The sequence below is a fragment of the Dreissena polymorpha genome, chromosome 1, assembly GCF_020536995.1.
Source record: "Dreissena polymorpha isolate Duluth1 chromosome 1, UMN_Dpol_1.0, whole genome shotgun sequence".
Taxonomy (NCBI): Eukaryota; Metazoa; Mollusca; class Bivalvia; order Myida; family Dreissenidae; genus Dreissena; species Dreissena polymorpha.
In genome coordinates, this window is record NC_068355.1 from 140,950,441 (window position 1) to 140,963,338 (window position 12,898).

The 12,898-nt window shown below is 35.0% G+C and overlaps 1 protein-coding gene across 2 annotated transcripts in view; it reads right to left on the reverse strand.

Moving 5' to 3' along the window:
* Positions 1-12,898, reverse strand: part of LOC127852896 (kielin/chordin-like protein) — a 33,099-nt gene that overhangs the window by 697 nt on the left and 19,504 nt on the right. Inside the window, exons 3-5 of one of the 2 annotated variants that reach the window (XM_052386952.1) lie at positions 1,993-2,109; positions 1,346-1,477; positions 1,033-1,071 (exon numbers count right to left, since the gene is read on the reverse strand). The exons of the other annotated variant lie outside the window; for it this stretch is intronic. Coding sequence (XP_052242912.1) covers positions 1,033-1,071; positions 1,346-1,477; positions 1,993-2,109 — 288 coding nt within the window. The remainder of the gene's footprint in view (positions 1-1,032; positions 1,072-1,345; positions 1,478-1,992; positions 2,110-12,898) is intronic. 2 annotated transcript variants of the gene reach the window in all.

The window sequence follows — 12,898 nt, forward strand, 5'->3', positions numbered from 1 at the left end:
TAAATAACCTAAAAAAATGAGTGAAAATCTCTAACCCGGCCCTACACCAACAACCATAACTTTTGACCCAGGGGTCAAATAAAAATTCCAAATAGTGCACTGTTGCACATATGCTCATAGCTACCATGTGTGTAAGTTTCAAGGTTCTAGTGCTAAAAAAGTAGAAAGAGCTATTGGCCAGGACAGACGGACGGACAAACGGCGGAGATAACCACATAATAGATTTTAAAATCTAAACGCGGACCCTAAATTCAAGGTCAACGTCACAGGGGTCAAACATTTTACGCGAATGAAAAAGGTCTTGTCCTGATACACATGCGTATCAAATATGAAAGCAATATCTGACGGGACACAGACGTTATGAGCTTTTTTAATCGCGGTCGCAGATTTCGAAACCTGAAGGCGGACACCAAGTTCAAAAATTTCATTCGCATGGAAAGGTGTTTTCCAGTTACACATACGTACCAAATATGAATGCAATATCTGAAGGGACACACTAGGTATGAGCCTTTATCGAATCGCGGTCGCATATTTCGAAACCTGAACGCTGACCTCAGGTTCAAGGTCACAGGGGTTAAAAATTGTATGCGCATGGAAAGGTGTTGTCTAGATACACATGCATACCAAATATGAAAGCAATATCTGAACGGACACAGTAATCATGAGCCTTTTTCGAATAGCGGTCGCAGGAAAATCTCTGACCCGGCCCAACACCAACCCCATAACTATTGACCCAGGGGTCATATCAAAATTCCAAATAGTGTACCGTCGCACATATGCTCATAGCTACCATGTGTGTTAGTTTCAGGGTTCTAGTGCTAATAGTGTAGGAGGAGATAGTGACCAGGACGGACGGACGGACAGACGGCGGAGATAACCACAAAACCCCCACTTTTTCTCCGAAAAGCGTGGGGATAATTACGCAATCATATTCTTTACTATATAAACTCATTATAATCATCATATAACCATCATAGTTACTTTATACAATAGAAAAAAATGCGTTTGTATTCAAATAGTAAAGCATATTACCTTCATTGTAGTTCACGCCGTTCACCAGACATCCGGATTCTGGTGGTGCAAAGAAATCAACGTGTTATTTTGCAGTATTAATTTTGTGTAGATTGAATATAATGAACATGTTCGCTTTTTGTTATCATTTATGACACGATAAATATTCAATTTTATTATTTAATTTGTGTAGCTTCCATTACATTATTATTTTAACACTTTAAATATATATATCATGTAAACAATTACTAGAGTATCCCCACTACGCTAAATAGTAACTTTGCAAAAGTTAAGTCCGTGACAATTCTGTGCTATTGTGCATTTCAATAATTACGCGTGGGTTTCAAGCAGACTTTGCCGCAACCGTTGGAACAACATTTCTGTACATCTGGACAATCATAATCGGAACTGCACTTATGAATGCAGATCCCAAAACCTCGAGGCGCTGGACATACCCCCGTTTTCCCTGAAATTAGTGCACTGTCTATTAATGATGTTGTTTGATATACGTAATTTGCACACACGTTGGATGAACAAAGTCTGGTCTAAGTTTGAGTTTTAGCTAGTTTTTACACCAGTTATAACCACCAATTCTTTGAATTTACTATTCCATCGTTTATGTGCTCATTTTGTGTTATCAATTTCCTGCTTCGATATATATTAGCAGATGGTTACATACATATCTTTCATGATAATGTATCTGAGGTTTTATAACTCCTGTATCAAGATAATAATACTTCAAGGCATAAATATGAACGTAAAAACATTAACCTACCTATTTGGAACTAAATGAAAATGAAAAGGTTAATGACCATTCGTGAAAAAAGCATACGGTCGAGTCCAAAAATCGATAAATATTTTCCATTTTTCATCGCTATCGATTACACAACGTAGTTCAAAAGCGCAATATAAGTTATGCATGATAAAAAAATAGTTCTTAAACAAAGATGTCCAAAGAATGCAGCACGATTATTTTAATACCTTGGCAACCAATCTTTGTACACGGTACGGCACCGTTGATACATCGACAAGTATTGCATTTGTCCTTGAACTGTGCACCGTCTTTGTAGACTCTTCCCTTATAATTGCATGACTTTCCTGTAAATAAAAAGTAATACTTTATATCTGATGATAAAGAGCTAGTTAGTATTGCTGTCAAGATAACACCAAGTGAACCAGTGTTAAGCAGACCAATAAATAACAAGGGACACAAATGTCACAAAACCAGGTTTTCAATTTGAAAAAATAGTCTGATAAAGGGAGACAATTCAAAATGTGCATTGTTGCTGATTGTTCCTAGTTACTTGTGCAAAATTCAATCTATTTTTAGTCGTGGTGACCTTCATTTCGACCGAATCATAAAATCCCGACCATATGCGCCAGTTCACTTGGTGACAATAATTTTGTGAAAGTTTCATTGAAATCCGTTGAGAAATTAAGGAGTAGTTGCGCTCGGAAGAATTGTTACGCCCGCCCGCCCGCCCGCCCGCCAACATTCACCAATCAAATAACCAGTTTTTTCCTTCGGAAAACTTGGTTAAAAATTAGTGTGATGATCCGTGTGTATTAAGTCATTTTAAAATCTGACAATGAATTACATCGTTATGGCCCGGCCAAGCTCATTTATGGCCATTTATGACTTGTGAACTGCAAGTGTGACCTCGGCCTTGGAGATATCGACGTAATTCTTTCGCATGACACACCGTCCAATTATTGTGAACAAATGTACCGAGTAATTTTTAAATCACACAATGAATGAAATAGTTATGGCCCGGAAAAAATCATTTATGGCCATTTTTGACCTTTGAGCTCACAATGTGACTTTCACCTTGGAGATATCGACGCAATTCTTTCGCATGACACAACGTCCAATGATTGTGAACAAATGTACCGAGTAATTTTAAAATCTCTAAATGAATGACACAGTTATGACCCGGACAAGATCATTTATGGCCATTTTTAACTTTTGAACTCAAAGTGTGACCTTGAACTTGGAAATATCGACGTAATTCTTTTGCATGAAACACCGTCCAATGATTGTGAAAAAATGTACCGAGTAATTTTTAAATTTCACAATGAATGACATTGTTATGGCCCGGACAAGATCATTTATGGCCATTTTTGACCTTTGAACTCAAAGTGTGACCTTGACGTTGCAGCAGATATCGACGTAATTCTTTCGCATGACACACCGTCAAATGATGGTGAACAAATGTGCCAAATGATTTTGAATTCCCACAGTGAACGACATAGTTATGGCCCGGACAATCTCATTTAGAATTGTTCCGTCCGCCCGCCAGCCCGCCCGCCCGCCGACATTCACTAATCTAATAAAAGTCATCCTGATCATGAAAGGAATATTGTAAGCTGTAGATTGTTCAATCTAGAATATTGTTCCTCAATCGCAGAGTATTAGCGAAAACAAATGTTTGATGCCTTTTTAAATGAATTTGTTAGTTTATAAATCGTATTGGCACACGCTGTCGCGGTTAATTTCGTAAGGCACCAGAAGTCAAACGGGGCATAATTCAAACAGCGATCAATCGAAAATAAGATTATTAAGCCAGAGAACATTTAATCAGTTGTGTAGAATAACGTTTTTAAATCATTTCAAAAACAAAGTAGACGACTATCATTCATAGAATATATCATTGTACCTATAAGATTAACACAACTGTGCTGTGTAGTTCTTTTTTCTCGTAGTTTTATCGTTTTGACATTTTGTTGTTATTTAAAAGTTGGGTATTGTTTTATGCAGCCTTGGGTTAACAGAAATACATCGTATGCTTACGGTCCGTATGGCAGCCTTACAAATAAAGCATGTGTCAACCACTGACTTTAATGAATTACACGTTGCCACTTGAATACATTCAATTTTGAAGCTTTCGCATTCTTGGAAAACTTTTGCTTTAGGAGAGGAATATGGTATTTATTGCGTATATTTTATGTAATACAAATAAATATGTGACCTTTTCAATATGCCAGGAGAGCTTATACACGTTAAAGCAAGCTATGGAATGAAGGCATTTTAGATGATCGAGTTATGGTTTGTTGATTTGAAGTGGTGTTTTGGTTTTAAGTGCAAATGTGTAGTTATGGCAATGTATTTACCATGTAGATAATACATTTTGAACACAATTGAGGCCAGTCGGTATCCATAGAAATGGACCTGTGACCAGTAGACATGTGACTAGTATAGTTGCATCGGTTTCGTTAAAAATGTTTTTGAGTGTTTTCTTGTGGAGTTTCTTTAGATTTTAGTTAAACTGATAAGCCTTTGCTTGCTGTCTATGCACATGCATTATTTTTTTATAAAGGCGATCATATAAACGAGTTGTAATAAATGAAGAAACCTTTCAAATAAAGAATACATCATTATTTTCATACCAACAGGATTCGTGCACGAGACATGACATCCGTAGCTACAACACTTCTGTTCGCCTGGGCATGAGTCGTCACCTTGACACTCTACTAAACAGTTGTTATTTATTCCCTTCGGTGGCCGTGAATACAACCGTCGAAAATGTAAGCATTATTGATCCAGTATTATAAGCTAGCATTTCAATTTAAAATTTGAACGAATAAACAAAATATGAAAATGTCAAATTAGCGCGTAGCAATGCATCAATCGCCATTCGGTCTCAAGAAATACAACAGTGTCAACTTTGTGCGAAGAAATACGACGGTCTTCATTAAATTCTTAGAAATTCAACATTGTCCGCTGGGTCCGTAGAAAAACGGAGTCAATTTGTTGCGGAGAAAGAGAGACTTGTCTGTTGGGTGCGGATGTATACTAAATTTGCAATTTGCTACGTAGAACAAGATTTTTGTCCATTTGATGTTTACAAATACAGAAGATATTGCTCGTGTGTGCGTATTAATACACCAATGTCAATAAGGTGTTGTGAATGAAAATTGGATATACTACAATGGTATTTTGGTGCATCAGGGCACTGGCCTTGTTTAATATCTGTGAAAAGATACAACCATCGAACATGTACGCATTACTGACCCAGTAGTTTAAGCTATCATTTCAAGTTACAATTTGAACTACATAACTACATACTGGATGCGTCGAAATAAAATAATGACAAGTGCCTGCTCAATATTAACCACGATAGTTTGGGCATATGGCGGCCCCAATAAAACAATCATCGCAATTAAGTTAAGCATGTAGTTTCCAGATAATTGCAAATGTTGGTTTGTCTTATATGCAATGTTAGTGGGTTCTCTCTTATCAAATAGTTCACGATAACGTTATAAAATCGAATGAAACCATCATTTATAAACAAGTATAATTTTCGGGTCAAAAATACCAAACAAATTTCATTACTTTATTTATTCAAAGAATTTTCAGTGAAAAATAAGTATTTATATAAAGTATTTATAGAAAAAATATCGTTTATAAAGATAGCAGTTTTTTTTAAATTAAAATGCATATTAATTTGATTTCTAAAACAGTCTACGTGCAAGGGACGAAACCATTATAAAATAAGCGAAGTTCTACATGAAATCAATGTTCTTGCTTATTAAAGATCGCAATAAATCAAAAGTCAAAATTTATGTAAATAAACTTTGCCTAAACAATACACATGGATGGTAAACAACTGTCTGGTATGCGCCTTTCTATAAAGGATTTACCATCGGTATAGTGTATCAAATTTATAAACAAAAATATAGCAAGTAATTAGTTGCAAGGGATCTTTTGCATCAGTATAAAAAGCATTAAATGGCGAAACATCGTGCCGGGTTGTTTGAATGTTTATCCACCATAAAGTGACCTTTTTAAAGATTTTGGCAGAAATTTATCATTAAGTGCTTTATATTGATAGATGTAAACATTGGATCTAAAAAGCTCCAAGAAAAAAAAAACAAGGATGAAATTAAAGAAATTAAAAAAGTAACCCTCGACTGGTTTCGAACCACTGAACCCTGGAGAAAAAGTCTAACTCTTAGACCACTCGGCCATCCTTGCTCATACAATGACGGATGTATTTTATACTTTATATAAGCAATCCTCGTAGTGTCACAAAATATAACGACGACAATAGAACTCTCCAATATAATTAAATCGTTTTGCGTTGCAAGGCTGTATAATTTTCGGGTTTTGAAATCGTCAAAATATGCATAATGGCTATTTTAGAGCATAAACATGATTAATGTTCAGTATAACTGTTACCTCACAAATATCATCACTACGACGAAAATGTGCGAACCTGAAACAGTTTTGTTTTAATTGTTTCAATTTACCAAAACGTGAAAAGTTCCCTTTAAAACCATAAACATCAGCCAATCAAGTACATAACGAAAACTAACAAAACAACTTTACAAATATAAACCCGGCCTATCTCAATATATTTAATTATACTTACTGTCTTTGCAAACCGGACAGCATTTTCCTGGTGGGGTGAATGAGTCAGCGCATTGGGGGGCATCGCAGTGAATAAGGGCACAATCCAGGGGAAGAACGCTGTTTACGTTTTCTACAGCCGAAACAACACAAATCGCACAGAAAATAAATGCAAAATAATGAGCGGTATCCATGGTTTGACGATTCACGGATATAGACCTAATAACGAAACGTATAGAAAAAATTTGGATGTATGTTTAAACAATGACAAAATGTTATTTCTATGAATTACTCAAACGTATTTATCTTTTTTTCTGAGGAAAGCTAATTTCAAACGTAGCGGCTAAAATGTTTTTCATACTGCGCTACAAGCTATTTATACCAGAGCGACCGTAACAAGTTAAAACCTACCGATGCAAAACGTTATCCGGTTAACATGTCTTGTTTGAATAGGCTATTGCGAAATGAACACAGCAATAACGCAAGTAAAATTCCTGATTGGCTGATCAACTAACTAATCAATTTGCGTATAAACGCGGATTTGACGCAATACTTAATGCATATTTAATTATATTTTGGTCTTAACCACATTATACAAAAGGAATAAACATGTAAACACGGATGTACACGTTAGTTTAGTCCGGTTGAATCACCATTTATGTTGCATTCATAAATATCGTCGCGATTGGGGGTGTGTGTTTTTTTTTCGATTGATAAAATGTTAGAAAAAAACTATCAACGCTGGGTCATTTTTTTAATTTATGGACAATTAACTTTAAGGACATAGAGCGATTGTGTGTAATAACAATTATATTAAAAACAACAACATGGATTTACGAACCTTGTAGTACCATTTATCTCGATTTAACGCTAACACTTACTTGAATGAAGAATCTTAACTGAGATTAATGATTATCGAAGTATGTCTAAGTGAAAGATCGGGTTAATTATTAAGCGATTGTGTTATTATTTGAACAATCAAATAGGCTTTGGTCGATGTTACCTGATTTCGCTAACGAACTTATGATAAATAAAACAAAAGTAATAACCATTTATAGCTTGTAAGTATTGCCTGTCAACAACGAAAATTTGCGAGTGGTTTGTTGTTGTTTTTTTAGTGGAGGGGGATTAAATAAAGTTGTGTTGTACTTGTAGTTGTTATATCCCATTATTTTATCGTTTTATTTTTCCTTAAATGTGCAAATGCACAAGGAAAAATGACCCAAATGACGCCCTTAAAATACATGTAAACGCAGGTGACATCACTACACTTCGCGAAATTGCTGTATTCAACAGACCCGAAGTTATTAGACGAATTATTATTTCGTTAAGGTTGGTATTCCGGTATGAAGAAGGGTTTCAATTATCCAGTTATATCACCTACTTGAGTACAATTTTAAACGACACATGAACTATAAAGATGTGATCATTTCAGAATAACAAACCTCGCGTACAGAGGCATTTTGCGGTCTTTGAAGACACTTTCTTGCATTAAAGTCTTTATCGTCCCTGCAAACGATTCATTATTCTTTTGGGACAACCCCAGCGCTCTTTGACATCGTGCGCAGGTGTTTTGGAAAGTCTATCAATTAGAACATGTGCTGTCGATTTTTGTGTTACGTGCATTCTTAGTGTGAAATGAGCGTTTACCATTACTTGTCTTTAATTAATCCATCATTTTATAACAACGAATGTATGCCATGCATGCACATTATCAAGTATTTGTCACATTGAATTCAAAGATATAAATAAGTTTCACCGAAACAAGGCAACAGTTGAACAAACCATAATTGCAACGATTGGCACAAAGGAACACCCCAGCACAAATGCATATACATGTAGATCATTATGTACGGAAGTGATAAAAAAATAACACAGGCGTATGTAATTGAACACATAAGAAAGAAGATTAACCTTAATAAAAATGGCTGTTTCTCTATTCTTTTAGCAGCAAATATCGAGCTAAATTTAATCCGATTCGAAGAAATATGAAACTGCAGATATAACACTATGTTATGTTAATTGAAACGCGAACACAGACATGGCAGTAAGTTCAAACAAATTGTAGTACTGCTAGAATGTCGAAAAAGAACATCAATACACCACTCATTAATAACGTGGTCTTTCTGTTAAATTTCTTGATACAGTTAGTGGTATACACATACACATAGTTGAAGCATTATTATGGCTCTGCTACCTTTAGTTTGGAGGTTTCAATTATTACTATTTTGCTATTACTTTGCAGTGAACAACGCACCAACATTCGATAATGATAATTAAGTTTAATATATTCACAACTTGTGTTCCTTTCCCATTTCAAAAATGTCGATATTCAAACGTTTAATGTTGTTCAAAGAACATTAACATATTTGTAAATGCAATCTTTTCTACCTATATGAAGCTCAAAACATTTAGGTGTGTTCTGTGTCGAATGGTTATCAAAAATGAAATTTCATTAAGACGTTGCCTTTTAGTAGACTTCTTCCCTTAAACTTGGTTTATTTCCCCTTATTGAACGTTTTCCTACTTCATATTCTTGCTGTCGAACCGTCGGTTACTAACTGTGTATCATTTTGTGGTGTATTTTTGTTTGGGAGTATGTTTTCAATAAAGTAAAGTGAGTCATATGCAACGGAAATACGGTTAGGGAGTCGTAGCATTATCTTGTACATACTTCATGCCACTAATCATAATCATAATAGTACCAATATTAGCTTCAATTACATGTGTATTCTCGCAGATTTACTAAGTGAACATTTTAAAAATTTTATCAAACAAACAAGAGAATACAAGTTTATGTCAATTAGCGCAATATGGGCATTTTGTTTATGATTGTTGTTAACAAATTAACGATGGTATTATCCGGTTCGTTGAGGTTTTATTCTGTTTTTGTGCAGCCGTGACAGTGGTTATGTTCAAGAATGTTTAATCCCGATGTCTCTGTTTATAGATGACGGTTTCTAGTTTAAGCCCTGTCATTTTTAATATTATTTTAAAACTATTTTGCTTTGTGTTGAAGATAAAAAGTTCATTAATAAATAATCAGATACTTTAAAAAGCAAAGATCGGTTAACAAGTACCTAAAAAGAGTAATAATATAAACTTTAAAATACAGTTTACAAAAACCGAATCATATCCGCGCCTCAAGCAATGGTATAATACAAAGTACGTCACTTGTATATTTAGACACTTACATATCTAACCGCATTCAAAGATACACTCATAAGTCATGATAGAGCGTAAACTTGTGTTTTTGTTTTTCTTTTGAAGAAGATGCGCGAAAGTAATAAGGATCGGTCGCTAGGAGTGTTTATGGATTATTATTGAAAGTATAATCATTATGTGGATGGTATTAACCTGTAAACAAGTCAGACGGGATACGAATATCATGCGTTATATTATATCAATCAACGTGAAATATCTTGTTTTTGTATTGATGGAGAGCCCAAGCATTTTTCATATGAAGGCCCATTTGCATCCAAACTTGCAAACATTTTTAAAAGTTTGATCTGGTTAACCCTTTGCATGCTGGGAAATTTGTCGTCTGCTAAAATGTCGTCTGCTGAATTTCTAAAATTAGCATTTTCTTCGATTTTTTTTCAAAGAATACTATCAGAATAGCAAACAGTTATCACGTTCTGTGGCGTCTCATCTGGATCCAAACTGTTTGCAAAGGCCTTCAAAATTTGGTTCCCGCACTGAAAGGGTTAATAAAACAAGGATTTGTTTGATAAAAGAAAGCGCATTTTATATTTTGGTATAATGTCATAGCAAAAATAATGTTAATTGTTATACTTATAAATATATATCTAAAATACCAATACATTATTATTACTTGTAATTATGTTGTTTTAACTACAGCTTTTAATTGGCTCCAATTTAAAATAATATCCAAATACCTAAATAGCATGAATAATAAGTATTCACGGCTACACGTAATGGACTTACACCATGAGGGATGTCTATTGATTCTACAATAAAGCCATTATTCAACATACCCTGCCCCGACTCGTTTACAAAATCTATATTCTTTAAAGGTAATTCTATGAATGGAAATTCGTAATCGCCAATAGTACAGTCAATTATATCAGGATTGGTACCGATGTACATGTATCTTTTAACTACCTTTTACAGGAGAAGAACGTGTTGACTGATACTTTTCTTCACGATTCGGGTCAATCTCAGAAATTTCTAAACCAGCAACATATTTATGATTGGATAGGTTTCTATTTGGTTTTCCGGTAACACGTGTAGGCATGACGTTTCCCTGGAAACGATGAACCCACTCGCACTCGCGCCGGAAATGGCCCTGTCATCCACAAGCGAAACACGTAGTGCTGGCGCCGGCTTTGGAATGATAGGGCCGACAAAACTGTTGACGCTCCACCACATAGCCATTGGTCGAGTAGGAAAAAGAGGACCAACAAAAGGATCCTGCGCTGGTTTAGCCGGGGAAGCGGAAGCAGATGGTCGATCAGCCAAACGATTGAAAACACAACGTACATTCAACGAATTATAATGATTTGATTTCAGTTTTTTAACAGCTCTAGCCTCGGTTTTGTTTATTTTCTTTTCATCGTCACTGCCCGATCCTATTTCTGGTTTTTCATATTCAGCAACAGTGGCCCAGCCCCCGGGAGAAGAATCAGCAAACCTTCCTGACCGCTACCACGTGGTCGCTCCGTGTGTCCATTTACTGTGTCAGCCCTGACCCCGCCGGCGATGCGATCACGCCTCTAATCTTTTCTGTCAATATTTCACAAATTGCCAATTGTACAAAAATAAATCAAATTTCACAATTAAATGTGGTTGAGAAGAAAAATAAAACGTTTTCAAGCACGTCAACGCTCTATCCAGCTTGCCTGTTGAATGACCACACTTACAAATATGTGCACGAGGAAATATTGCTTTCCGCACCATTGATCATGCACAACCTTCAAAACCTGTATAATAAATACATGTCTATTCATATGACCAAACCATTCTTGCTTAAAGGTGTCAATAATTCTGTATTTTAATTTACATACAAAAGCATGACTATTAGTTATATTTGCAGTTTCAAAAACATAGGAAAATCCGTTACCGTTTAACAGTGTTTAACATTTGCAACCCAAGTGTTGCATCCCTTATTACAATAATTTAATGCTTGATTATACACAGTTTGTATAATAATATTTTAACTGTTAATATTTTTTTACCAGTACTCGACAATTCGTACATATCTATTTCCTGCATTTTATTAAAAGCCCATATTTCAGAGGCATAACAACAAATAGATCTAACAAACGTATTAAAAAAACAGACAAAATAATTTAATATCATACTGCTTACATAAATAAAGTAAAATATTCATAGCCTAAAGGACCTTTCCAATCAAATGTTCTTGATTTAAAGTGATACTACCTGTGTAATTTAAAATAGTGCCGAGATAATTAAAATTGTAGACGATTTCAATACCTTGGCCATTAAATGTTCATTTTTCATCTTTTCGAATTTAACCCCTTTTACGAAAAACCATTATTTTTGTATCTGAAGTATTCACATTAAGCCCCGTGTATTTCAATAGGCATACAGGTTATCTAAATGGTTCTGTACTTCTTCTGGTGATTTACCTAGAATAGCCATGCCATCCGCAAATAACAATAAAATGAAGGTTATATTTAGGCCAGACAATGTGCTTTCTTGTAAAAATAGTTCCAAATCTTCTACAAACAGTGAAAAAAGAATCGGGGACATTACCTCCCCTTGTCTAAGACCGACAGCATGACTAAAGTATTCAGAATATGATGTGCACGACCTAACACAAGATTTAACATTTTCATACATATTCTTAACTGTTCTCAATAATTTACCTTGCACACCAGATTTATACATTTTGAACCATAATGCATTACGATATATACTATCAAAACATTTGAGCAAATCAACGTATACAACATACAAACGTTTATTTTCATTTAAAAACGCTGAACAACAGACAACACTATTTGAATAACAACGACAGTTGAACATCCTTTTCTAAATCCAAATTGTGCATCTAAAATTTTAGCATTATATTCACATTACATTTTTTACGATTCGATACGTTTGTTTAAAATTGTTGTACACAACTTAGAAAAACTACAAACAAGTGTCAAGGTATCAATACATTATTGAAACTCTCTACTTTTGTGTGAATAACAATATATATGTCCCCAGAACTATGACAGAGATCTGGCTAAATGATGCTCCAGCTTCCACCCGATACCGGCGTTCGCCAGTGATATTACCTGATCATAACTTAATGGTTCGCCAGTGATTTTACCTGATCATAACTTAATGGTATTCGCCAGTGATTTTACCTGATCATAACTTAATGGTTCGCCAATGATATTACCTGCTCATAACTTAATGGTATTCGCCAGTGATTTTACCTGATAATAACTAAATGGCATTCGCCAGTGATTTTACCTGATCATAACTTATTGGTATTCGCGAGTGATTTTACTTGATCATAACTTAATGGTATTCGCCAGTCATTTTGCCTGATCATAACTT